We start from the raw sequence: 27159 nt of genomic DNA, 5'->3' as shown, positions 1-27159 counted from the left end.
CTGATACATGGTGATTTTAATGGTGAGAAATGAATAAAAAAGGCCTTGGACTTGTAGCAACGTGAAAACTCAGCTGCAGTAGTAGCAGAGTGCTGGGGATCAGTCAGGATTGTGCCCATAGCTCAGTTTAAAAAAAAAAAAAAGATGCCAGATTAATGGGCACAATCAAGGCTGACATTGAGTAAGAGACAAGAAGGACTAATTAGATGTGAACTTAGCTGATGCTGGCACTACTGAGGGCCTGGGGGCACAGTCCAAGGATAAAAACATAACATCTTATCTAACCAAGGAGTCATTTGTGCCCCACCAGTTACAGCACGTCCTTAAAAAAGGAAAGGAGGAAAAAGAAAATATCTATGGCACGCAAAATTATTTTATGCCCCACAAATGATAAGAAAGCAAAGCTAAGTGTCCCTGCACCCAACCTTTATAGAGTTAACCCATTGCATTGTCCACTGTAAACCCCCGGGATATGAAAAAATATGTTAAAAAGTAAAAGTGAATTGGGGATTAAATCAAAATTAGTATAAATAAGACTCTTAAAAACTCAGTTTAGGCATATTTCTTGCTGTTTGGAGCTTCATAGGATACATGGGGCCGGGCTGCTCCTCGGTTCAGTGAGAGTTCAGGCAGTCTGGCAATCCTCTTCTTTTGGCCAAGGCTCCTTTTCTGGCAACGCATTCCCCTGTTTCTCAAGACTCTTCTTTTCCTCCAGATTCAACAGGACATTGACTTGGATCTCACACAGCAGCTCATGGAAAGGAAAGACCCTCTGACACAAAACAACGTCACTGGAGGGGGAACTGTAGTGTCAGGGAAGGCATCTGGAAGACGAATCCGGGAATAAACCAGTGACTCCAAGCTACATCACTTTAGGTGGCTGAGTTTTGTTTCCAGTCATTTTCAGTACAGCTGATGAGTCTTAATAGGGAAAAATCTTCTGTGTAGAATTCAGTAAATTAAAAATCAAACAAAAAAACCCCAAACAAAACCACCACAGTTCTACAGGGGAAAAACTGGAATTGTATTTCCATCATACGGACCTTTCCCGGAAAAGCCAGGCGTGGGTCAGCGTGAAATTCAACACCACCCATCTGCGAGGGAGTTTGCCCAGTTCAACACCACCCATCTGCGAGGGAGTTTGCCCAGTTCCTCCCAGTCTTTTCCATTTTCATCATTTGCCATTGCTTGAAAACCTCCCACCATGACAACTCACAGCCACAACCCGGCTCCTACTCAATGGAAGCTTGGGGAGTTGGGAGGGAGAAGACACAGGTGGCAGGGACAGGGGGTGATGGGTAGGAGAAGTCACCTCCTCCACCTCCCCTCTGTGAAACCACGTGCACAGCTGGAATGAAGCCTCATTTTTCCCTCCCAGCAGCAACTCAAGGTGCGATCCATGTGCGGCACTGTTGGGATCTTAGGGCAATGGCTCGAGTTCTCAGCACTGGCCTGTCTTGACGGCCTTCAGCCAGTGGTGACATTGACTTATTGTCCTCACAAGCCTCAAGTGACATCACTTGCCCTTTCCCCAGGGGCTGGGAGCCCAGCGAGGTGCCATCGGCACGGGTGTGATTTGACGTGACCACCGCTCTGCCCTGGGAGAGAGACACATGTGTGTGAACACCTCTGCACAGCCCTTCTCCAAATGTTTGTGCAGGAAGAGCCATAAACTGGGGCTGTGTTGATCCCAAGATGCAATCCAAGTGTTTGAGTCTAGGCCTTATCTGCATCACCTTATCAGGAGGAGGGAGCACCGATGCACCCCGGGAAGGGAGGGGACTGTGCACACCAGAGGGAACGGCCTCGTCCCTTCTCCCCTGGCACGGGGAGGGGACTGTGGGCAGAGCTGGGTAATGATTTGTCATCGCAAGGGCCGGGGTGTCTCTCTTTGCAGAGGAAACCTTGGCCGTGATTGACAGCAGGGCTGTTTTCTGCCACTTCCCTCGCTGTTGTCAAGTAATAATGAAGCTTTGTCAGTCCATCATGGACATGGATATGCCAGATTATGTCGACTCCTTGGACTCTTCTTACACCATGCTGGAATTCGACAACCTCCGCGTGCTCCCCAATAACACCGGTGAGATTTTTATTCGTTTCCTCTTGAATAACCTCCACTGCAAAGCTGAGATCCTGGGAAAGACAGGTGGGAGGTGTGGGGCAAAGGGTGGAAGGGGTAATATTTAAGCAACTGATCTGTCAACCTGTTGCATCTGTGGTTGTGTTTGGGCTGAAATGCGACTCTTTCACTTGCCGGTCCCATTTTGAGTTGTTCTTTTCCTTGGCGGGCTGAGCGCCGCGTCCTGAAGAGTTTGGCAAATGCTGATAGAGGTTTTCATGGCACTTCTCAGTTCTGTCCCCCTGTATGGCTTATGAGAGGAGTTAATGCCAATATTTCTTCCTTAAAATGCGTGTTTCGTTTCCATCTATGACTTAGGTCGACATTTAATCCTCGGGAAAACACGTCATCTCGAATGACATTTGTCTATGACCGTATGTCCCGTTCAAGTTGTTCCTAAGGACTTGGTCTGAGAAACGACATCCAAATCATTACTTTCCTTATATTTTTAAGGGTTGCCAAGATGGTCCAACCGTTTTTACAGCACAAAAGAGCTTGGCTGCGAGGCAGGAGTGTTTACGGTCAGGGACTTCCGCTTCATTCACACAAGTAAAGCGCATTGTGTGGTGTTTAGTTTTTGTTATTTAGTTTTTGAGCAGCCAAAACTACTCTGACATAAAGTGAATGCTATTCTGTGGAATTAACTGCTCACTGTGTAAAAATAAAGGGCATTTTGGTCATACTGCATGAAACCACGGTGTAACTGAATGAGATCCCAATGTTAGCAAAGCCTTTGGAGAGTTTTGGCTGCATTTCATTTCATTTGTTAAGGAGCTTAGTGAAATTAAGATGGGATTTTCATGTTTGCTCATTAGCTGGCTCATCAAAAGAAATCAGAGTTTCAGTAGGGCTATTGTCCATGATATAAAATGATTAGACTTATTATTGTGGGACATGGAGGGATAGTAAAGTTAAAAGGCCCATAGAAATCTGAATTTAAGGCTGACTTCAATAAAGCTGCCCCCAACTAAATATATATTTTTTGCCAGCTGCAGATAGACTGCCTCTTATTTCTTATTTTTCCACCTCCTATCCTACTCCAGAAATGTTACTTAACACAGATGTTTCTCTTTGTCACTTGGTGCTGAACAACAAGGTATTTTTCACTTTTTGAAGTGGTACAGAGTTCCTCAAAATTCAAAATTGTTTTGCAAATGAACCACGAAAGCCTGTTTGGGGCTCTCTGGTGATTCATGCAGTGGAACTGACAGGCTGAGTCTTTTCTGAACTTTATCGAGATCGGGGTTGTGTTATTTGTTGAGCTGTTAATGAGTAACTGATTCTCTCGGGAACGAGCTGTTTTGAAATTAGCTTGTTTGTCTTGGGTAAGTGTCCTCTTCTACAGTAACTTCAAAATAGACCTGAAATGTCCATGCATGGAAATATATTGCCAACCAGATGAATTCAGTTCCCAGAGGTAACTCAAAATCACGCTTCCCTCTGTAGCTTCAGAAATATTTTAAAATTTGTTAGAATCAAGAAATAATCTAATTTTAGGTACTTTTACAATTATACTGGATTGTTTCAAGCCATATTTTTACCAACACTTTTGTGTATTTTTTCCCCTCCTAAATCTAATAACAGGTTTGCTCTCTATAAACATGAACAGGAAGGGATGTAATATTTATTTTAATAGATTCTGGGCAGTTTCTTACAGTATGAACAATTTTGAAAGTGAACATTAGAATATTTTCATCTAAAGCCATGCTTTCTTGAAACCAAGTCTTTCCTTCTTCAGAACATTATTTCATCAAAAATTTGGGTTGATTAGTGCTGTGGAGCCCTTTGGGTGCTGAGCTTTCTGCTTCAGGAAGCTGCTGTTGGTCTGAGACTTGCCTAGATATGTATTTTGGATTTTCCACCTCGAAGTAGCCCAGAATTTGCCAAATATTTTGAGACTAATTCAAAGTAAAGAATAAATCCATCATGGGAGGACTACAGCAAATTGTCTGGTTTAAATAGAAAGAATGGCAAAAGGAAAGGAACAAAAATCAGCGCTAATTCCCTCTTTCCTTTATAAAATACGTGTTGCATCAGCAGAAATTTTCCCATTCTGTACCAATTTGTTTCCTTTACCATGGCTGGTGTTACAAACCACATTCTCACTTAGTTTTTATGTGCTGTTAATACCCCTTTCCTCATGCTGTTGTCAGAGTTGTCTCATTTTGCTTAAAATATGAAGCATTACTGCAATTCAGCACTGATTCTTTAGTTGAGGGAGTGTTTTCTCCCACGGTGGTGCTCGTTCTCCTGTCTCAACACTCAACCAGCACACTGATCCTTGGGACTTTGGCACAAGGTTGATGAAACACCTTTCCCAGCCCTGCTGCTGACCCGATTCAGACCATGACAAAGCCACCAGAGATGTTTTGGCTGTGCTTGGCCATCCCTCAGGCTGCAGGTTGTGCCTGGGAGGAGCTCTGGCCTTTCTGGCTGGCCTCTTCGTCATTGTTCCTGTAGGACTTGGGAACACCAAATCAAAGCTATGTTTTAGACCTCAAACCCCCCTTGTATTTACTAAAAGCTGCTGCAGAAAGCAGTTGACCTGCCTGTGGCCTGGGTTTCAGTGCTAACCCCCATCCTGCCCTACATTTGTGTGCACAGGTTTTGCAATGCTGGCTTTGGCCACCAGCTTTGACTGTTGGTGTGCAAACCCACACAGGGGATCTCTTTCACATTCTAGCCCAGCACATGGAATTCAGGGATTTCTTGGCTGCAAATTATCTGCACCAAGACTGGCTTGGATTCCTGGGTAGATCAAAGCAAAAGCCATTCTGGAAAGTATTGCAAGACCATTCTGTTTATACAACGTGCATCTAGAAGGTGTAACCAGTAATACAGCTGAAAGGAAAAGCAGGAATTGCTCAGGTATCATGAGAACATCCTCACTGTCATTTCCTATCACTGCAAGACTGGCATCACGATTTCAGCCCTGATTAGGTAATGACTTATATACAGAGGCAGCAGGTACCAAAAATTGGGATGCATTTCAGTTGTGAGCTTGGCTGATCCCAAAGCTGGTGAAGCTACTGGAATACTCTCATCAGCATTAGGGATGTAACTGCCAGCCTGCACACTGATCATATATAACTCACAAAAAGTGGTTGAAATTCAGATTTTTCTGTCAGAGACCCTTGGGAACAGTCCTAGTCAGAAGTCTGGACACAACCACAGGTCCTCAGCTCAGCCTGGGGCCACACAAGGTCAAGAGGAGTTATGGCCTCTTCATGGAGAACATAATTGCATCTCTCCAGTGGAAATTCTAGAGGCATCGTGGCACGGCTTAGGAACCGTTCTGTTTACCATGGTGATGAGCATCTACAACCAATACATAACTCTCAGCATCCCTTTCTAGGGTGATGAGGACAGTTGTGAGCTTGGCACAGTTGTTGTGAGCCAGCTGGATCGTGGCCAGATCCATCCCAGTAACCCTCCAGCCCAGCTCTGGGTGGTGCTGAGCTCCAGGTAGCAAAGAGGCACAGTATGGGAAATGAAGCCCTGAGTGGGTTAGCACCTGGTGTCAGGCAGGGATGGAGCAAAGGAAGCAGATTTTACAGGCACTGGGCTGTGCTGGCAGGGATCCTGGCCTTCCTCTGCCTTTCCTCACAGCGATCAGGCAGGTTTGAAAGCTGCATCAAAATATTCTTCTGGTGTGTGCTATACCAGTTGTGCCTTTGCTGTTCTCTGAGGTAATTCTCATGTGGAACTCATCATTAGTTGGTGACAGGATTTTGTAATTACAATGTATCGTCATAATGAACATGTGCATTCTGGCTTAGGGCTTTCCTTTTCTTTATTGTGTCTTTTTTATTATTATTATTATTATTATTATTTCTGGTCACATTCAGCCAAGCTGGAAAGGACACGTGGCTCTTGAGCAGAGATTGAACTTTTAGCTGTGTAACATCCAACTCACTTGTAGCTTGTTCGTGCTTCCATGGGTACAAGTGAGGGCAAAATTTGGTTTACTAATTCACAAAGGCAGTGCTGATGGTCTTTCCTCAAGTAATACTTGGTTTAAGGCCAGATTTTTGATTTCTTCCTTCTATCAACCAGCAGCTCCTCACATGTCCTATTCACAGAAAGGAAAAAAAAGTCTTTTCTTGTGAGTGAATCCTTTCCAGCATCAGGAACATTTTGCAGTCTGGACCCCAAACTGGATGACCTTGGCTTGATTCCTCCGAAATCACTAGAGAAAGCACTAGTGGAGCAAAGAGGAAATTGGCCTTCTTATCTTTATTTTTGTTGTGCAATTTTTTTAATGGAAGCCAGCACACTCAGCACGTTTGTTTATGGTCATGTGCTCCTTCAAAAAATAGATGGAGCAACAGATGCACAAATGTTTAGCAGTACAGTTATCCTCAAGGGAATATTCTAGTACAGCTCATTTAATACTGAGTTATTACATAAAATAAAATGAGGAATCACTGAAAAAAAAAAGAAAAACAACTAAAAATCAGTGTAAATTACCATTAAACAGCTCTGACATAGACAGCATTCCCAAAGGACCCAAGTGTCACTTGCTGACAAATGTCAGAGCTGGGACCATCTTACATAGATTTTGGGAACTGGTAAATCTCAGTTTCTGTCATTATGACCTAAGAATTATTTTAATGCTGTCATTCTTTCTTGTCATGTTGCTCCCATAATGCTTCAACCTACTTATTTATTCATCCATACATCAGAAGGTGAACAAAGACCAAAAGGGGTTTTTTTTTAGGAAGTGAAGGGAATTCTGACCTTTGCATTTGTGAAGTCTTAGCTAAAAATGTCTTAGTCTCAGCCTTGCCTAAAAAACTTTCCAGTTTTTGAAAAACTAAAGCTTTATTGGCTGGATTATTTTTGAGGGGCTTTTGATTACAATTTTCATTGCATAGCAAATATTTTCACTATAAATTTTTGATGTGTATGCATACACAAAAATAGCCTTCTCTCCCTCTCTGTATATACACATGTTGTGTGTGGATTACCCAGGGCTATTTTTATGCCTTATGGATTAGAAGACTCCCTCTGGGCTGTCCAGAACAGATGACAATTCCTCCCCTTTGAGTAATTTTCTCAAAGATTTCTCATTGCTCAACACAACATCAGCTGAGCTTTCCTCATCCCTGCCCATCTCTTCTGTCTCATCCCAGGGACATATCAGGATGTCTTTGTCCCTGAGACTTTTCCAAGGTCACTGTAGCACGAGATCAGCTCCCCTGGAGTGCAGGACATGCTCCCAGAGGTGTGATAAATTCATAAAACCATCCTGTAGTGAGTGCCCGGGTCAGGGCAGACTCCCCAAATATTCCTCCTCTCGGTCAGATGTAAACACTCATCTGCGTCTTTGCAAGTGTCTCCTTATTTTTCCTTCCCCAAGCTGTGCTTCAAATTAGGAGGATTAAGAGGGCAGAGAGTGTGGTGGTTAAAGCCAAGGGAGAGGTTCAAAGGGGAGTTTTCAGCAGTGTGTACACACAGCCCAGGGCAGGCAGGGGCAGAGCTATTCCTGCCCCAAATGAGGGGGTGCAAATGGAGGACATGACAGAGGGCATTCATATGACCTAATTTTAGGTCCCTAATTTAGAAGGCTGATCTTCCTGCACACCTCTGTTGTTTTCCAGTGGAAAGCAGTGAGCTCTTCAGAGGGAATTTCAGAGCAGGAACCAGACTTAGAACTAAACTGATCCCTGTGGGAGTTGCTCTCTCTGCCTTTCAGCTGCAGAGGAGCTCTCAAGGGCAGCCTTTTATCTCCAGCACCTCTGTCATGGGCATGAAGCAGCTCATCCTCCGTGCCTCTGCTACCTCTTCCCTGCTTTCTATTTATTCAAGTTAAGGAGTTTTTGTCCATTGTCTTCTGTGGATGCCAGCTTTGAACCATGTTCTCCAGGTGAACAGTTGAGGAGTTGGCTCTCCATCCCTCAAAAACATGTGCCTCACATCCAGGTGAGGTTTCTCTATACCTATTAAAAAAAAAAAAAAAAGTAGTGATAATTGCTAAATTCTCACAAGCAGTTTGGGTTATGCAGCTTGAAATCCCTCTATCCACTGAAGCAAAGCAGCTGAGCTACTCTCAGCTGAGGTTGGGAAGAGCATGACCGTAGATTTGGAGGCTTTTCTAGCGTGGGTGGGGCTGGCTCAGTGCAGTTTGCTTGCACAAAGCAGCTTGGCTGTGCTGTCCATCATGGGCTGGGGGGTCTAACAGTCCCTGTTCTCTGCCCACAGAGGCCATTGCAGCCGAGTCAGCAAACACCAACCTGCTCCCCAACGGCGTCAGCTCCCTGTGCTCCATCTGCGGGGACCGGGCCACCGGCAAGCACTACGGGGCCTCCAGCTGTGACGGCTGCAAGGGCTTCTTCAGGAGGAGCGTCCGCAAGAACCACGTCTACTCCTGCAGGTACCCGCCCCTGCTGCCATTACAATGCAATTTATGGGCCCTGTGAGTGGTTTGGGGTGCAGATCAGGTTGGACAAAGGGGCCGCTGTGTCAGATACCAGATTGCCACGCCACGGGTGCTGGCGGCAGGGCTGTAGTTTGGTTTGTGGCTGGAGGATGGGGAGATGAGGAGTAAACTCAGTCCTGTCTCGTCTTGGACCCCCAGACCTTCTGTGGCACCGAGAAATCCCTTTAGTGAATTCAGCATCACTGCTTTCCCCATGGTGTAAATCAAGGAATCCCATAGACCCAAGGTTTGACTGGTGTGTAGAATACATAAATCCACACTCCACTGAGTGTGGGGTGACACCATGGCCCTGTCACAGCCCAGCAAGGGAAAGCCAAAGTGGCAAAGGACCAAAGCTCCAGAGATTTCATCTCCAACACAGTTTTTCTTGATTTTCCCTGTAAAAAACAACAGGCATCCAAGAGTCTGTCATTTCCAAGGCCTCCACACATCCCTCCCCTCACTGCTTCTCCATTTCTGTTTTGAAATAAAATAAATGATGTACACTGACATATCACTGATGATTTTATGATCATTCTGAGAAATGAGCATGGACCAGAGATGATTCACATCCACTTTGGCACAGGTGTACATTTGAGAGGATTTTTTGACCATGAGGAGGCTATAAATTATAAATCTGCTATCTTGGTTGACCTTAGGAAAGTGGTGTTTATTTTAGCACAGGAGAAAAGGGAAAAAAACCCGCAAACCTGAATACACTCAAATCCTTCATCGCTAATTAAAACCTGGAAGTTTTCTTTCTGTTCCAAAGCTCTTCCTCCTCTAAGGGCATTTCAGATTTTTCCAGTGTGAGTCATCCTATTTGTTCAAAATGTTCTTGGTGTCCTATCACTCCAGGGCACACCAGCCATGAAAGACACCTGGGGTGACAGCAGTGTCCATCCACATGGTGCCCATCCCATGAACTGTGGGATTTCTGAGGGAGGAGACTACAACTACTGCTGGTTTCTTTGGAATTTCAGCTATCAGTCTCCTGGGAGTGCAGTTGCTGCCCCTTCCCAGGAATCCATGAATCTCTGTGATACTTGGCAGCTCAGGGAAGATCCACAGCGCTGAAGCCAAGGAAATGGCCAAGCTTGTCTGCAAGTCCTTATTTGGTGAGCTGTGCTGCATTCAGCCCAGCTCAGAGCTCTGGTACATGAAGTACTTGAAAAGCCTTTGGGCCTCTGTACCTTTGGCTTTTATTAAGTCTGGGAAACTTCCCCAGCATTTACAGTCTGGTGATGGTCCTGGAGCAACCCACGTCATCTCCTCTCTGCATGGCAGATTCCCCTTCCATGGCTTCACCCAACATGGCAAGAGCTGTCAAGTTAGCCTGGGCCACCCCTTGAACAGCACAGAGGTTCCTAAATCCCCATTGAAATGAGGAGGAATTAGGTGGCTCCTTGCCTCAAAACAAGGCCACATACACAAGGGGCTTGTTGTCCATAATGCAGTCATTGTACATGAAATGGGAGAGATAACAGGGAAGTCAGACAAACCCCCACAGCAAACATCCAAAAACTGTCTGCCAGTGGGAGATGGAGCTCCTACAGCAGCACAACTCGAGTCACAGTCATGCTTTCACTGCCAAAACCACCCCAGTCCCTGCAGGGTGGGGGGTCTGAAGTCACTGCACTCCCACCTGGCAGGAGCAGCGCTGGGGAAGATGAGGAGCTGGGCCAAGCCAATGCCACTCCAATCCATTTCTTGCAAATCTTTGACTCTTCTCTGGGTTCATGAAGAAGATCAGGGAGGTCTGGGGCTGTGTTTGGGGCTGTATATGGGGCTGCTCAGGGTGAGGGGGTTGCAGGTACCAGGCTGGTTGCTCCATGTTTTTTTCCCATCTCCTCCCAGGTTCAGCCGACAGTGTGTGATTGACAAAGACAAGAGGAACCAGTGCAGGTACTGCAGGCTGAAGAAGTGCTTCAGAGCTGGAATGAAGAAAGAAGGTAGGTGCTGAAGACTTTTCCAAACTGCCTGTTGCTGTCTCAGGCCCTGTTCCCACTGCAGAGCATTGTGGAGAACAGCAGCAGCCCTGGCTGGAGAGATGATGCTTTTGTGTCTCAGTGAGAGACTTTTTTGTTGTGGTTGAAAGCCCCATTTCCTTTTTTATCTCAATTTCAATGAGAGCCTGGTGACATTATTCAGTCCTCCTGGGAGGCTGGGTTTTCGGGATATTTTAGTAGTGGGAAAGGGATGAGTTTCCTCAGGGTTTGTTTGGTCTCTAAGTGCTTTACAGCAGCAATTTCCTCTCTCTGCTAGTGTGACTCCTAATCCCAGCTGTGCCAATCTCAGGGAGGACCTGCCATTCTCAAAAATGCCATCAGTTGACTACCTCAGACAGTGTGATTGACTTAGCTGATGCTTGTGTAGCTTCATCCAACCCTCAGGACAAGGTACAGCCTGGGCACGATCCTTTCAGTGCCAGAGCTGGTCCTTGGTGGCACAGGGCACACGGGAAGTGCTCCTGGAGGAGATGACTCAGGTGTCCCCCGAGCAGGGACGTGAGTCAGAGCCAAGCCCTTCAGTTATTCTGTCCTTGTGGTGGTTACAGCATGACCATGAGCCACACCAGCAGCACCAGTACTGAAGGGCCAATCCAAACCTGGCCAACGCCTTTTGCTGCACTTCCCACTGGCTGTGTCGGGAAGGAGTGGAGCTTTGTAGGTCTGGGTGCCAGTGACCACCAAGTGCCCTTTCAACACACTGAAGGAAACACTGAATGTCATGGGGAGTAATGCTAAGCATGAGAAAAGCCACTCTGTTAACCTGTGCCTACTCTGGCTTCCCTGGGAAAGTCTGGGACCTATCCCAGCATTTCTGGTCTCTGCTTATCCAGTGTCTTCATACTGGGAGAGTGTCGATAACACTGTTTTGCTGATTCCAAGCTTTTTGTGCTTGTCCACTGAGTGCTCAGCAAAGTGGGGGCCCAACCCACAAAGGGTGGTACATCCCCATGACGTGTTGGTGGTTGGGTGGTGGTTTCAACACTCTCCACCCTTCATTTGAGCTGTTTTTCAACCCACTAACAGCTAAAAGATGAGGGAGGTAGAAAGGAGCTTGAGAGTTTCTTTCCATGTCACTGAGTTCACCCAAGGGGTGAAACTGTGGTCCCACTGAAACCGAGGGGAAATTTGCCACTCTTTTCTGGTAATTCAATAAGATTTCACTGGTGATGAAACAATTTTTCCAATGTTCTGGCCATATGTTTTCCTGCAAAAGAGTGTCTTGAAATTTGGCATAAGTCATGGGTGTAGCAAAAATGCCTACTGGTTTAATTCAGGAGAAACGGAGTAAATGCAGCAGAGGGAAAAATAATTAGAGTTTAAATTAATTAAGACCAAACCAAAGCTGATCTGGTCAATTCTGGATGGGGATAAAGCTGATTGCTGATGCAGCTCCAGAGCTTGGAAAGGCTGAAATCTGGTTATCAGCTCCATTCTTTGAGCTGAAGCATGATTTTTATTGGTTTTTATGGTAAAAGTTATAAAACCTTGGCTCAGGCCTTCATCACTGATTGCAGCTTGATGGAAGATGACTCATTTCAAGTTCCACATGGTCACATTCTTTGAAACTCTTTTATGAGTGCACAGTCAGGTTGTGTGCTCACAGACTGCTCATGTGTTTGGGAAGGAGGATTTTAAAGCACCTTGAGCAAGTGCTTTGCAGAAATCAGATTAGCTGAGCAGAGCTATATCCCAAGCACGTGTGCAGGACTGGGAAAGAAATTTTCTTGCACAATTGTGTGCACAAAAAGAACACAGCTGTTTGCCTTGGGGTGGTTCTAGATTAATATTAAACAGAATTGCGAAGCTTTAGGGAAAAAGAGGAGCCATGTCTTGGACAGGGCTCTATTAGGAGGCTACAAATATTTGTACAAAACCTTTTGGCAGTGTGCACCCATCTGTGTTGGGAGATGGCAGTGGGGACATTCACACTGGCCGTGCTCTGTGTCCCAAGAGCTTGACACTCTTTCCCTGGCACATCCCTGCAGAGCCAGCCCCTACAGCAGCAATCAGACTTTCCAGGGTGTGGTAATAGCATTGTTTACTCACAGCAGAGGGGAAGGAGCTGGAAATGATCCTTTTCCCAGGGACAATACACCTGGGGTGGGGTGAACCAGGGCAGTGTCAGCCTCTCACTGAGGGTGCCCCACTGACCCACTGCTTGGTGTCTGTGTGTGCAGTGTTAGAGAACTTGCTGTTCCCCAGCAAAACTAACTGATAAACTGGAATTTTGGATCCAAGGTGATTTTTTTCCCCAGTCTTCCTGTGTTGTAAGACGTGATGTGGCACTTTTGGATCTTTCTTTTTCTGTTTTTTTCTTTTTAATTTCCATTTTGGAAATAATTCTGGTGGACAGGATTTTTCAGGGTGCTATGCAACCTGGTAGAAGGGAAATTTCTGCCTAAAGAAAAATTCCTGTGACCTGAGCTAGCTTTAAACTGTGCCAGGAGAGGTTTGCCATTTGGGGTAGCTGGGTAGATGTTGTTAAGAAAATCATCAATAGGATCTTTAGATTGCCTTGTTTGTACACTCTGAGTTTGATCCTACCTTAGGAAAGAACCAGGACTGCCCCACACCTTCAAGCTTGTGCATTGAGATGGGACCCAGGTTCCATCAGTGCCAGCAAGACCAAGATAGGGCCTAAACTTGAGTCTTATGGAAAGTCCAGTCCCTAGACTTCTTAAAAATTAGCTCATTCAGAAACAGTCCTATCCCAGCTACTTTTTTGGTGCCAGGAATTCACTTTGATAACAATCGTCATAGTTGGGACAAGGGGAGAGGAAAAGGCTTGCCTGAACACACAGCCCTCCTGGTCTCCTGAAACACCTCTAAGATCAGGATTTAAGATTTTAACAGAGATTCCCTCCTTTATCCTTGTTTTGTGGTTAGGGCCAGGACTGTGCCACGAGGGAGGGCTGGGTGTTTGGGGGATTTTCTGGCTGTTCTCCCTGGTTTTCTCTCTTTGCACAGAAGGTTCGATTTCCATTGTCTTGCTCAATGCTACCGGACAGGTTTGTGGTGACTACAACACCAGTGTCTGGGGGGAACACCAGGTACTTAAACACACAGAGGAAACACCAGGCTACTATTTTTAACATCTCACTGAGATCATGTTTAACCTTGAATAAATTGGCAGGGTGTGATTTCTCAAGTGAGCCAGGTCATCTCCTCACATGGAGCTGAGTGAAAACCTGGAAGCCGTTTGAAATGCCAGCACTGCACTGTCAGGATTCAGTTTGCTGGTGAAAAAAAAAAGAAAAAAAAAAAAAGAAGGGGTTAATATTTAACCTCTCATCCCCTTCAAAGTAATTTATGAATGTACATGAACTCCTTTAGTTCCATGCAGAAGTAAAAAGAATTATTTTATCACTTACTGCCACAAAACAGTGGGAGGGGGTTTGGGGCTATTTTTTATTTATCTTTGTGAAATTGGACAGGTTTATAGGACAGTTTTATTAGTGTTTTGAAGGACCTCTGTCTTGTTTCATACCTTTTGTTTGCACACCTCTTCTGCCAGCTTTCAGAAACTGGGACTGCAGTTTATTGCAAAGAAGGATGGAAAAGATAAAGGATCTTCTCCACCTGCAATGGTCATAAATCACCCCAAAAGCCCGTGAAAGGATTAAATGTGTCTGTACCACTGGGATTTATTTGTGAATAAAACATACCACACCTACAAAATCTGAGGCAGTTTGGGGAAAAAAAGATTATTTGTGGATATAAATTAATCAGGCAGCAGGAGGAGTAAATCTGTTGGTGGAGACAGAAACACTATGAGCACCAATGAATGCCAGCACTGCACAGGGCACTCACACCTCCCTCCTCCAGCTCTCTTCCTATACCTTTTATTAATAAATTCCCAACTCTCCCAGCATTAAATCAGGATGTTTTTAGTGGAATAATAATGGAAACAGTAATTCCCATATAGGCAGGGCTTTAACCTCCTCACTTGCTGTGGAAAGTTACTGGTTTGCTGCTCTCCCCTTCCAGCCAGTGCCTGTGCCCGTATTTATTGGACTCCCTGGAGGTTCCTCATCCCAGGCTTTGGACCTTTGTGGCAAAGCAGCAAGGACACCTTGTTTGGGGGACAGGGGTTTGTTGCAATGCCACAAACACGCCGCTGTTTGCTCAGAGCCGCCCACTTGTCCCGCAGCCGCTCGGGAATCCTTCATGTGCTCCTGGCAGGAGGGTCCAGCCTTGCTCTGGACAACAAACCCCCTCCAAGGGCTCCTCTACGTCACAGGGAGAATATGTTTGTTTTCCCATCTGCTTCCCACAGTCAGGACATGCTGTAGCAATGACAATTCCCTGGAGGGAGACAAGGGCATCATTTCGTTCTCTCTTCCCTCCCCCAGGGAAAAGCCCGGCTTGGGGCCACGCTGTCCCTGACCAGAAAGTGGTGGGGACTCACAACCACTGACATCCCCACTTGGGGGGCTGCAGTGGCCCTTCATGGTGTTTATTTGCTTTGGGAATGTGCAGAGGACAAGATTAGAGGGAAACAAAAACGAGGAGCAAAGGTTTTGCCAGAAATATGCTGGAAACAGCAGCCCCCTGGAGTCAGTCAGCACTAGAGTTTTAGTCTTTCCTGCAAGTTTGCTGAGTTTTATTGGTGCAAAGCCAAGATCACACCTGAGCCCAGCACCCCCAGGGCCAGCACATCCCTTGAACCCTCCCACTGCCTCACTACAAGTAACCTATCCCTTCCTTTTTACAAATACAATAAATATAGCAATATAATTACCACACAGTAATAGATTAATTTTTGTGGCAGGTAAAACATTAACTCCTATTTGTATCTAATTCCATCACATCTTGGGTACTTTCAGAGATAACACCCAAATCACCTTGAGAAAGTCGCTCTGTACCATCCACTTACACTTGAAGATTGAGCTTATCAGAGCATGAGGGAAGCACTGAAATATGTGCCATAAAAAGATCTGGGAGGAAAAACAGGCTGGGGCTTTTTAAAGGAGTCTGTCATTGGGGACCAGGTCTGCCTGGGTCTGTTGGGCTTATGTAAAATAACGTGTGTAACTCAGCTGGAAAGGCAGAATTTGTACCTTTTCTCTAAAGCGGGCAAAAAGAGCCCCATCACCCCCTGGGAGCTACGTGGGGGAGCATCTGATACGAAACCAGGTGTAGAAGCTTGGGTGGGGACTGTCCAAAAAGTCAGTGATGACACAGATTTGGTCAGGCTGAGTGCTGGATGCTGCTGCCCATCTTCCTGCTGTCCCAGTAAAAGCCATGAAGGGTTAATCCAGTCCAGAGATTAATCATAGCTTGTGATTCCTATAACCACCTTCACCTACAGGCTGGTGAGGGTCCCTGGCTGAACACCCCCCATGCACAGCGAGGTGCTAAGGTGGGTTACTGGAGCTTCCCGAGGGCTGTAGTTGTTTTTTCCCTAAGTTGATGACTAATTGTCTGTAAAGGCTCCGGGAATATGTTTGTGTGTTTTATCTGTCACAAACCAATATGTCCATCCAGCCCCTTTCAGGTGTAACCATCAAGGCTGGTTCTGAGGTACAGAGTGGTTTTGGTGATGGAAGCCCAGCAGATCCCCCACCCCAATCACAGTCAGGTCCTGACTGACAGCAAGGCTGAGCCCCAACTCTTGGAAAATAAATACTCCTGCAGATAAGGGGAGATATCGATTTCTGTCACTGCTGCTTGTTTTCTGCCCTTTCACTTTGTTGGCCTTTCATCAGAGGCTGGTTAGGAAAACAGAGCAGCAGCTGGACACAAGCTGACAAAAACTCACCTTCCCCCTCCTTGGGCAAAACGGTGCCCACTTTCCTCCTTTGTAAGAATTCCCAGGAATGAGCCCTGTGCAGAGTGATGCTCTAAAACAAGACCCAGCAGCGAGGCAAAGTCCCAAAAGAATGATGGTAAATTGATTTTATTGACTCTGAAAAAAAAAAAAAAATCATTCTCCAGTGGCCACTTTTGAGACAAAACCACACTGTTTTACACCCAAGGGGTTAAAGCACAGAGTGAGTCGTGCTTTGACAGCTTTGTCTGAGTCATTCCTCCTAAATAAAGCCAAAGGAGTCTGGAATTGCTGGATGAAGGAGGAGGGATGTGTTGCACTATCCCCACATGCTAAATCTTCCCTCTCCCTCTGCCTTAAGGACCTGACAACTGCCTTTCTGAGCTGTAGCAAGATGTCTGAGCTGTCAGGAAAACACCAAGTCTGTATTCAAGCTCCTTTCCCCAGCCCTGCGTGCTGCTGGACAGAGGCAACAGGGCTTTGGGGAGAAACCAACACTGAAAACAGGGTGGACTGTGTCTAAATTCTCCTTTTTCTCTGCTGCTGTGTTATCTGATGGCTGCAGTGGAGGCGAGTCAGCTCTTGGAGCCTGTGTTGCAAAAATAAGCTGCTAAAGTGCAATCCATGCCTTATGTTCAGTGTACAGGGCTGATGGAGAAGGGGCTGGATGGGCTTTGTGCTTCAGGGAAAAGGAGGGTTTAAAGGGTGGAATGGGTCTCAAAAATCAGTGGTTTTTTTCAAATTCACCATGGCATGGTCATAGCTTTCTGTCTGCAAAGAGCCTGGACTGATGTTCGCTCTGCTATGGTCCCTATAGTGTGCCCAGGATCTGTGGTATCACTGTTATTAATAGTTTGGGACACTCTGAGCTGATTTCCAGCTCATTTTCCAGGGATTTGCAGAGGGTAGCAGCTGGTCTGGGGACAAACCCTGGCTTGGTCTGTTCCCCAGCTGTGTGCCAGCATTGCTGTTGGAGTTTCAGGCTCACTGGAATCAGCAGCATGAAGGGCAAGGCTGAGGGAATGGTTTTGAGGGGGAATCAGCAACTTTAAGTTTCCTTTCTTTGGACCTTCCTTAATGAGTCACTTTTCTTGCTGCCCATGAGTGGTGGAGATGTCCCCTGGGACCACCACCTGTGATGCCTCAGGGGCAGGGGACATTTCAGGGGTATTAGAGGGTGAGTTTTCCGGTGCTGCCATAAGATGAGCTGCAGCCTCAGGAGCATCCTGCTGTACTGGGAGCTCAGGAGAGGAGTCCTCAGTGCAGACATGGCAAAAGGGTATCAAAGGCCAGGGCTCCAGCACTGTGGGGGCATTGCCAAGTGAACAGGGCTGACACAAAATCCCTAAACTCCCCCTGAGCTGCATCAAGCCCAGTGGGAGCAGCTGACATCCCACAGGTGTTGCTCTGACTCCCAAATGGCCTTATCTCCCTCTCGGGCTTGGTCTTCTCCCTCCCTCAGAGCCTGCTCAGTCTTATTCCAGCATCCAACAAGAGTGGAGCGTCTTACAGGTGGTGCTAAAGCCTTATCCACTCCTGTTTGGGCCCCACAGGGAGCAGCAGCCGTGGGCTGTGGGGGAATTTTCTCTCGAGCACTGTTCACTCTCTTCCCAGCCGTGCAGAACGAGCGCGACAGGATCAGCATCCGCAGGAGCAGCTACGAGGACAACGGCTCCCTCTCCATCCACGTGCTCACCCAGGCTGAGGCCATGGCACAGCAGGTAGGACATGTGGAGACAGCCCTTCAAATGTGGCCTTCAGCTGCTCCAACCCACTGAACTATCCAGGTTTTCCACCTTTTGAGGTGGAATTTCTAATCCAGTTTTTCTTTTGCCGTGCGCCTTCAGCCTTTGCTCTGGTTTGGCAGAGTGTTCCTTGTCAGCAGTCATTTATTGTAAGAGAGAGGCAGTTAAAGAACAAAGGAACTTGTGCTTTAGGTTGTTGAAGGAAAGGGTTTCTCTTTTTTTTTTTTTTTGAAGTTTTACAATTCAAAAAAGTGAAGAGGAAGTTAAAGAACTGTAGAGAAAAAAAAAAAGAGTCCTGTTCAGAGTCAAATGACTCCAAATTAAAAAGGAAAGGAAACAATCAAAAATCCTTATCAAGTTCTTTGGGAAACAGAAAAGGAGGAAAAAGTCTAAAAAAAGCCAAAACAGCTAATGTTGCAGTTGTCAAGATTTCTCATATCCTATGACTGAGGAATAGGTAATCCTGAGATTACCTGAGGAAGCAAGGTAAAAATGAGCCTAAACTGGCCTTGGATCTTCTTTCTGTCCTTGGATGCTCTTGCACAAACCAACAGGGAAGAAAATACATTAGAGATACCCAAAAACAGACAGGAAAAATCCTTGGAGCTTTATCCAGGCAATATACCCTGTTGTCTTTAAGGTGTGAGGTACAAAGCTAAAATTCCAGGGCTTAGGGAATGTTGCAGACCCTGGATCCCCTATTCTCTCATCCTAAAATTGTTGCTAGACTCCTAAAAACTCCTGGCGTTCACATGGAAGTTTATCCCTCCTTGCTGCACACTCTGTCCTGCTCCAAACATAATGTTTCCCTCACAGTTGACTGTATCTTCTCTCGTAGCTTCTTTATCAGAGTAAGAATTTTAGAGTGGAAAAATAGTGTGAATAAAATCACTGGGCTTCAGCTAATGCTGATTGCTTTTTTTATTTCATGTTCCGTGAATTTCACCCTGAGTGTCCTTTAAATTCTTATGCAAATACCCTTTTTCCACTGAAACAGATGTTGCATATTACATGCAGCAATGAGTCCACTTCCTTTTCAAAAATGGTGATGTTTTAACCCTCTCCCTCCCACGCAGCCCTTCAGAGATCAAAAAGGGTGTTTTGTGTCCCTGGTAGTAACTTGGAGGAGAGAGGCTGGATGCATTTCATGCATTTGGCTGGGTTAAGTGGTTGATAGGAAGCTGAGCCCTGATGCTGCTAGGAATGGGAGGGAATGTTAATCAGATTTTGTCCTGAGCCAGCTTGGAGAGTGGGGAAGGAGGCAGAGGAGGGAGGGGAGTGTGTTGGGACTGAGCACCACCTCGTGGAGGCTGCACCAGGGGCTGTGCTTAGACAGGACACGCTGCTGAGCAGATGAGTGCGAAACCACAACGGGAAACGACTTGTCAAGGGCCTCATGAGGATGAATTGCTGCTCTGGAGGGGGTGGAAAATAGTTTTGATCCGGTCCCAATGCAGCTGGGTTGTTCCTCTTGCAGTATTTATCCCTGAGCCCGGTGCACAGCACGGACATTGCCATGAAGAAGGTTGCAACCATCAATGACGTGTGTGAGTCCATGAAACAGCAGCTTCTGGTGCTGGTGGAATGGGCAAAATACATCCCAGCATTTTGTGAGCTCCCACTTGACGACCAGGTAAAATGCAAAAGCCTTTTCCCTGCAATCCCACTGCCTTTGATAGGAATTCCCAGCCCTACCTTTCAGCAGGAGAATCTGACATTAACGTGCAGATCACCCTATGCAGGACAATAAACTATCAGGAGAGAAAGAGAAATAATGGCCAAGGGATCAATTAAAAATTACTTGAGTAGCCAAAGTCCCCTAAATATAATAGAGTTTGTCAGTCCAGTCTGCAAAAAGCCCCAGTCAAAAAAAGACTGGTACCTGGTAGTTGAATGTGAATGCTGTTTGTTTCCGAAGAACTCAACTAACTCAAGCCCCTCTTTGCTCTTTTAGCTGAAAGCAACTTATTTAGTTTGCTGTGAATGTAGCACTTCTCAAAGTGAGCATGTTCTAATATTTTCTAGCTTTTAATAGTACTTTATCTGTAGATCTGACAGATCTCTGCTTTTTAAATATAATATTATGTCTTTTTTCTATTCCCTCTCCAGGTTGCCTTGCTCAGAGCCCATGCAGGGGAGCACTTGCTCCTTGGGGTGGCCAAGAGGTCCATACCATACACTGATTTTCTGTTATTAGGTAAGGTAGTGAAATCCACTCCTGCTTTTGTAATTCACACCCCAAAGTTATTGCCAAGTATTCTGCCTACCTGAAACCCCTTCTCCTGGGCGTGCTCTGCACACCTGGGCTGAGACTCAGTGCTTGGGAAGTGTCTGGAGAAGAGTAAAAATCAGCAAGTAAATGCAATGAGATTTTTATAACTCTTACCTTACTGCTTTGAAACTGTGGATGAGAACCCCCTCAGTATTTAACTGGCATCACAAACTGTGTTGCCTTATTTTTGTAACTGAAATTGCTGAGCAGTGAGGTATTTGGATATCAGTCCTTAAAGACTCAGCAGAAAGATCTACTAAAAATTATAGTGCACATAGGTATTGCCTTTTCAGGCAGCTCTCTGTCACCAAAACCACAGGTGGGGTTGTCCTTGGAAAAATGAGAATGTGACCTTGAAAGCCACACACTAAAGAAAAGAGGGAGGGATATATTTGTTTAAAAAAAAAAAAAACAACACACCAAAAATAAAGGTGCAACACTGCTTACAAACAGGTGCTTGATATAAGAGAGGGTAAAGCAGAGCAGGACATGGAGCAGGCTTTGTGCACAGTGTTGGTGCCCTGACATGTGCAAATGAGATAATTAAGGACCAAAGAGTGAGATCCAAGACTTGCTTTTCAACTGGGGATCAGACTAGGGAGCTGCAGACTGGAAATCTGCTGCAAATGGGCACCAGGACTACCTGGCAAACAGGCCTGGGGGTGACTGCTGGATGAGACTGTGTCTGCAGAACTAGAGCCAACATCTGATGGGGAATTTCTCTTGTGTCCCCAGGGAATGATTTCATCATCCCAATGCACTGCCCAGAACTGGAAATCGCTCGTGTGGCCACCAGAATCCTGGACGAGTTGGTGAAGCCCTTGCGGGACATCCAGATTGATGACAACGAGTACGCCTGCCTGAAAGCCATCATCTTCTTTGATCCAGGTGAGCTTCCTCCTGATGGCCAAGATGGGCTTGGAAAGGAGTTGAGGGCCTGCCAGTAACAAGGAAAACCCCTTGGCTGCAGCTCTTGCATTTCACCCTGCCTGTGCTGTAATGGCCAGTGCTCAGCAGTGCAGTTAGAAGTGACCTATTCCTGAGTGTTTTGCTGTTTTGCAACTTAGAACACCAACCAGGCTGATGTGCAAGACTTTGCAGGCCCTGGAGCAGTTTGGCTGCTTCAATAGCTTGGCTTTGGGAAAGCCCATCAGCCTGAAATGCTGGAGATGACTATTAAGGACATATATGCCTGTAGTGAATTATGTATTAGCAAAGTGAGTCAGCAGAGCAGCAGTGGAGCTCTATCAGGGTCCAGAAAGCACCATTAAAAACCACAGACAGCTGGGCTGGTCAGGGCACCCAGAAATACCAGGGATCTGCTAATGGATGTTGCTGGCAGCCAGCAGTGACCCAGGGCAGGGCTGATCCACACAGGATGGAGAACAGGGAAACACAGAGGCAAACAACAGCTTGTATTGAAGCTTTGTTGTATCCAAATTCCAGAGGCCTGGGGGGTTCTGTCTCAGCCCAGGCTCCCTCCCCCCAGGCACTGCTGCTTCTACAGCACACAAACTACCTCTTCTTGCCACAGCACTGGGGTCCTTTCAGTGTGTATTGCCCTGGAGCTCAGAAAAGAGATGGGACAACAACCCCAATCCCAGAACAATGCCCTTTTATCCTTGGCATCTATTAGCATGGAGAAATTAGAGTATCTTCAAGTAGTTATTTGTTTTCTGCTGCATTTGCTGATTCAAAACCAAGGAGTTTTAGAAACACCACAAACTTCAGCTCTCCAGAGAGTGAACAGAGTGAGGGTGGTATTAGCAAATTGAGTTTGACAGATCACCTTCTCAGCTGATCAATGTCTCTGTGCAGCTTTAGATCAATGTGACAGTGAGGAGCTGAGGTTTCAGCTGAGAGGAAACACTGTGAAGCTCTACAGAAGTGAAGTTCATTCATGCTAACGAGCAGCCACGTCCTCAGAGCTGCATGCTGACATACAATCATTTGTTAACCACTTTATCTCATCTCTTGGCACCATGATCCCTAAAATGTGGTGCCTGTGGTTTCTTTGTAGACAGTGAAGAAAATGGTGCAGCGATCCAGAAACCTGAGTTTTAGCTACCAGCAGAGACAACAGTGGAAAGCTGTAAATCCCAGCACTTCACCCTACCCAAAGTCACATTTACTTGCTTGAGCAAAGCTGGACCAGTGACCCATGAAAAATAGGATTGACCACAGGCCATAGACAGGAGAGCAAGGCAAGAATCTGTTGCTGCACAGGGTGTGATTACAACATATACAGGCACTAAAACTGCGTGGATTTAGTGGTAGTAGTTAGGACTCAATGTTTTCAGGGGAAAATTCTGGGCACCAAAAAAATTTAACTTCATATCATTTTTTCCTCTTGTTAGTTGTTTGGTTGGAAGAATAAATATGGTTCAACTTCTGAATCTTTCTTCTTTACTAATAGTGGTAGGCAGACATATCCACTTCAAGCTTCTATTTTCTTACTCTTTCCCTTCAAAGTCTCCTCAAATTATTGTTTCCCCTCAAATTACTGTTTCCCCTAAAATTCCCCTAACTGCTTCCCTATTCTACATGAGATATGAAGCAGTGGCATCCCAGTGCTAATCTACCACCTTATCTTGGACTCTGTCAGAGGATCACTGGCATCTCATCCTTTTCCTTCTACAGAGCCTGACTGACAGGGCAACATTTCTCTGGTTACACAGGCCACCAGTTAACTTCATTTTCCCCCTCCCCAGACTGCAAAGGCCTGAGTGAGCCTGGGAAGGTGAAGAACATGCGCTTCCAGGTGCAGGTGAACCTCGAGGATTACATCAACGACCGCCAGTACGACTCCCGGGGCCGCTTCAGCGACATCCTGCTCCTGCTGCCCCCCCTGCAGAGCATCACCTGGCAGATGATAGAGCAGGTCCAGTTCATGAAGCTCTTTGGAGTGGCCAGGATCGACAGTTTGCTGCAGGAGATGCTGCTGGGAGGTAGGAAGGATGCCAAAGCTGCATTATCTGAAAGCTTTTATTTACAGGGCTTTGTGTCTGGGTTTGTGTCCTCTGGAGGGTGTGTGGTAGGGAGAACAGGGATGATTTTAAACTAAGAGTAGGCTTAGATTTGAAATTAGGAATAAATTACTGTGAGGGTGGTGAGGCCCTGGCACAGGTCACCCAGAGAAGCTGTGGCTGCCCCATCCCTGGAAGTGTCCAAGGCCAGGTTGGGTTGGGCCCTGAGCAACCTGATCTCGTGGGTGGCATCCCTGCCCATGGCAGGGGATTGAACCTACATGATCTCTAAGGTCCCTTCCAACCCAAACCATTCTATGACTTCATGAACTGTGGCTTTAGCATGGGTCCCTCTCACTCCAGTCCAATCCCAGAGCCCTTTCTTTCCAGTCTAGCTCTAAAAATCTGGCAAGTTTTGTAGCAATGGGCACTCTCTGTGGTGTGTCACCAGTGGGGCTCTTGACTTTTAGGCCCTCTACCAAGCTGAGGCAGTTTGCAAGAAGATAACACACTTTTTGTTAACAACATGCAAAAGTTATAACTATATGGGAAACCCTGATAAGAGCAGCAATTACAGGAAAATGTGGCTGGATAGTAGTTGAAAGCCCAGACATCCCAGGAGGTTGTTTCTAGACAGTGAGAGGCTGAGAGCAAAGAGGGCAGCAGAGCAGGAAGGAAGCAAAGATGAGCCATTAACCTTCACCCACAGAGGTCTTCCACATCCCCTCAATAAAGAAGATTTAGCCCAGAGCATCTGGTTTCTCAGTAACCATGCAAAGAATGACGTCTTTTCCCACTTTCTCTGCAGGAACCACCGTTGATCTCCAGTACCAGTCAGGACCTCCCAACCTCAACCTGGAACCGCTGCCAGGACACGTCCTCCAAAGCAACATGAGCTCTGTGATTCACACAGCTCCAGACCGTAGGTGTCCATCTTCACACTGCTACTGTCAGCATAACCGAGGGGCTGGGCAGGAGAAACAGTTAAGGAAAAGATATTTATTTATATGAAAAAAATTTCACAGCCCCTCTGGCTGACTCCTTTACGTGTTTCCAAAGAGAAGCTGAGATTTTCACATGGTGGGGAAAAGCCACAAAGCACAACACAGTTAGTTATTAGTGGCAGAAGTTCCCTGTGTAAAACTGGTTGTTGACAAACTGAATATAAGACTATCTTCAACCACCCCAGGCACTGCTGCCAGGCCATGGCTGTTGATTAAGGCATTTATCCACTGTAGGACCATGCTGTTAAAAAAAGAAAGTAGAGCAGGAGTTGTAATTTAACAACTGCTGCTGTGTAATCACAATGTCTTGCACACACAGTCTCCTTCTGCCACTTACAATCATATACCTCTTGTGGTGTATTTTTGTCTCTTGTAGTGTATTTTTTGTTTCTTATTTCTAGTAGTGTCTTTTGTTTCTCTGCCACATAAATGTTGGCATCATGGATTTTAGGTTGTTTTTATTTGTTTTTTTAAGCCACCTTAGAGCACAGGTTAGGGAGACGCTGTGTTCTGGAAATGGCTGCAGGTTGAGCTCTCCTCTGATGAGGAGAGGAAGGACTGAAAAGCATTTGGGGGCATTTCCCAAGGGCAAAATACTGCAAAGAGCTGGCATGTGCTTATCAGTCCACCCTGTGCCTCCTCACAAACCAGGAAGGAAGAATATGCCAGAACATTTGGGATGGATCCCCCTGCCCCGTCCCCCATACTCCTGCTCCTTGGTTCATTGTATGGTTTGCTGACTTTGTTTGGGCTCTGCTCTGTTGAACAGCATCCAAGTCCATGTTAATTCTGTTTCTTTTCTCTCCCACAGCATCTCCTGAAACATCCCTCCCCTCTCCTTCTACAAGCACAGGCAGTGAAGACTATAAACTAGGCCCTAGCGCAGGACCCAGCGCCGTGGCACAGCTCTTGCCTCAGACAGTGATGCCCAAGCAGGAGATTTTATAGGGAGAGGTGGAAGGAGAAGCTGGGAGCAATGTGGAAACCGTGCTGACAGTGAAAAGGGCCCTTTCTCTTTGCAGAGGCAAAGCACAGTACCCCCCTGCCCGCAGCCGGAGCCGTCGCTCACACCCTGTCCCGGCCGTGACTCAAACAGCAGGTCCCAGCCTGCAGCAGGATCCTCAACCTTGGGAATTCCCACCACCTTTGCACAAGGGATTGGGGTTCATGCTCTTCCCAGCAGGACCAAGACTGCAAGCTCTTTGGAGCAGGGCTTCTGATTGTATTTGCTATCACCTTGCCTGGTGCGATCACAACCCTTTTAAAGCCTTCAGCCACTTTCTTCGTCCAAACAAGTGCCTGGCACAGCTCCTGGTAATCACTTACATGTACAGCGTGTCCTGAATTGCTATGGAAAGGTCTATTCCCATCAAAAATGTAATTACACTCCCATTTCTCCTGCTGCTCGTTAAGCTTTAGGAATATCTTCATAACCTTTAGCAGGCCAAATATTTCTCATTCCACGCAGAGGTGCCTTGTTCCACACAGGCCAGCCACCATTTAATGCCTGTTAGTTATTATTTATGATCAGGAATGCCAACATTTTGTCATTTTCCATCATTCCCAGTATATGTGGAGCCCAGTTTTAAGTCACTTGATGGACCTTCTACTTTGAGAGCACTTCTAATACAGCTCCAAGAGGGCAGCAAGGAGCTCTGCCCCACTCTGTGGCTGCTGGTCTGGGAAACCCTCAGCTCAAGGAGCTGTTGACTTACCCCATCCCTGCTTTGTGCAACACACATAACAAAAAAATGCCCCAAAATGCCTTTTCCCAGTTCACAGATACGATTTTGCTGTAGTTTTGTGTTTATTTGTGGTATCTGCAACCTGAACTTCAGAGCTCAAAATTAACCAAAAGAGGAAGAGGCAGATTGTCTGTCAGCCACTTAAAAAAACCTGTTTATATTTAAAACATAAGGTGTTTCTGCATTTAATGTAAAACTTAATCAGTGGTAGATGACCAACCATTAACCACGTTACAGCTGGTTAAATAAGCCTAACCATCACTGTACAGCCTCAAGTCATCCTAAAGTGTGGTATTTGTTCTATGGAGTTGATTTCAGTGAATGGGACTTCATTAGAAAGCAGAGTTCTACAAAACTTCTGCTCATTTGTACAATGACCTCTGTCAGACAGCTCTGGAGGGAGCAGGAGTGGCCACACTGAACATTAGGACGTGATGGAAAATTCTTCCTTCTGTTCCTCTGGATAAAATCCCAACCCATGCATGGCCTTGTTCACAGTAAAACTGAAATGATGGTGCCCAGTGGTGGCTTTTTGAAGCACTTGGAGCTCCCTGGGGGAGGACACCATGGAAACGTGATCTTATCAATCAAAAGAGAAGTTGGGAGGAGCCTCTGCACTTCCACCAGAAGGGGAACACTCAGTATTCATTCCTTGGGGAGACATTTAGTGTTGCCATTCTACAGCACCAGAGAGATCTGAAAACCATCAAAGACTGGGTTGAATTTCACCTGGATCACAAATGTTTTATTTTTCTCCTGCCTGTGATGAATTTGATCTGACATTATATGCTGATAACTTCCACTTGAAATAGCTCTATCTGGAAAGCAGGTTCCCCTGCAAGCATTCCTGCTGCATGACAGATGCAACTGCACCGAGCCAACATTGCTCCCAGTTCCTCCAGCAGGTCGATCACATTCCTTTTCGAGACATTAAATGTACATTTATACTCGTTAATGGTAAGAAAATAAACCTAAGGGGGGAATAAATTCCATATTCTCATATTTCATATGGACAGTTTGCCTTTTGTCTTTCATTCAAAATCTTTCCCAAGGTTCTCTACTGATTTCTCCAAAGCAAATAGCTTTGGGAATTATTTTTCATAAA

The 27159-nt window shown here is 46.0% G+C and overlaps 1 protein-coding gene across 1 annotated transcript; it reads left to right on the top strand.

The window, feature by feature from the left end:
* The first annotated feature begins 1851 nt into the window (after nt 1-1851).
* Nucleotides 1852-27061, top strand: LOC126637714 (hepatocyte nuclear factor 4-beta-like). Its single transcript, XM_050311121.1, has 10 exons — nt 1852-2080; nt 8324-8495; nt 10398-10492; nt 17937-18043; nt 19545-19700; nt 20177-20264; nt 21075-21227; nt 23051-23287; nt 24114-24227; nt 25121-27061. Exons 1-10 carry the CDS (start codon nt 1966-1968, stop codon nt 25255-25257), a joined length of 1374 nt encoding a protein of 457 aa, XP_050167078.1. The 5' UTR covers nt 1852-1965; the 3' UTR covers nt 25258-27061.
* The last annotated feature ends 98 nt before the right edge of the window (nt 27062-27159 follow it).

This window comes from Myiozetetes cayanensis, unplaced genomic scaffold (assembly GCF_022539395.1).
Source record: "Myiozetetes cayanensis isolate MyiCay16 unplaced genomic scaffold, myiCay2020 scf16, whole genome shotgun sequence".
Taxonomy (NCBI): Eukaryota; Metazoa; Chordata; class Aves; order Passeriformes; family Tyrannidae; genus Myiozetetes; species Myiozetetes cayanensis.
This window is presented reverse-complemented; position numbering and strand designations above follow the sequence as displayed.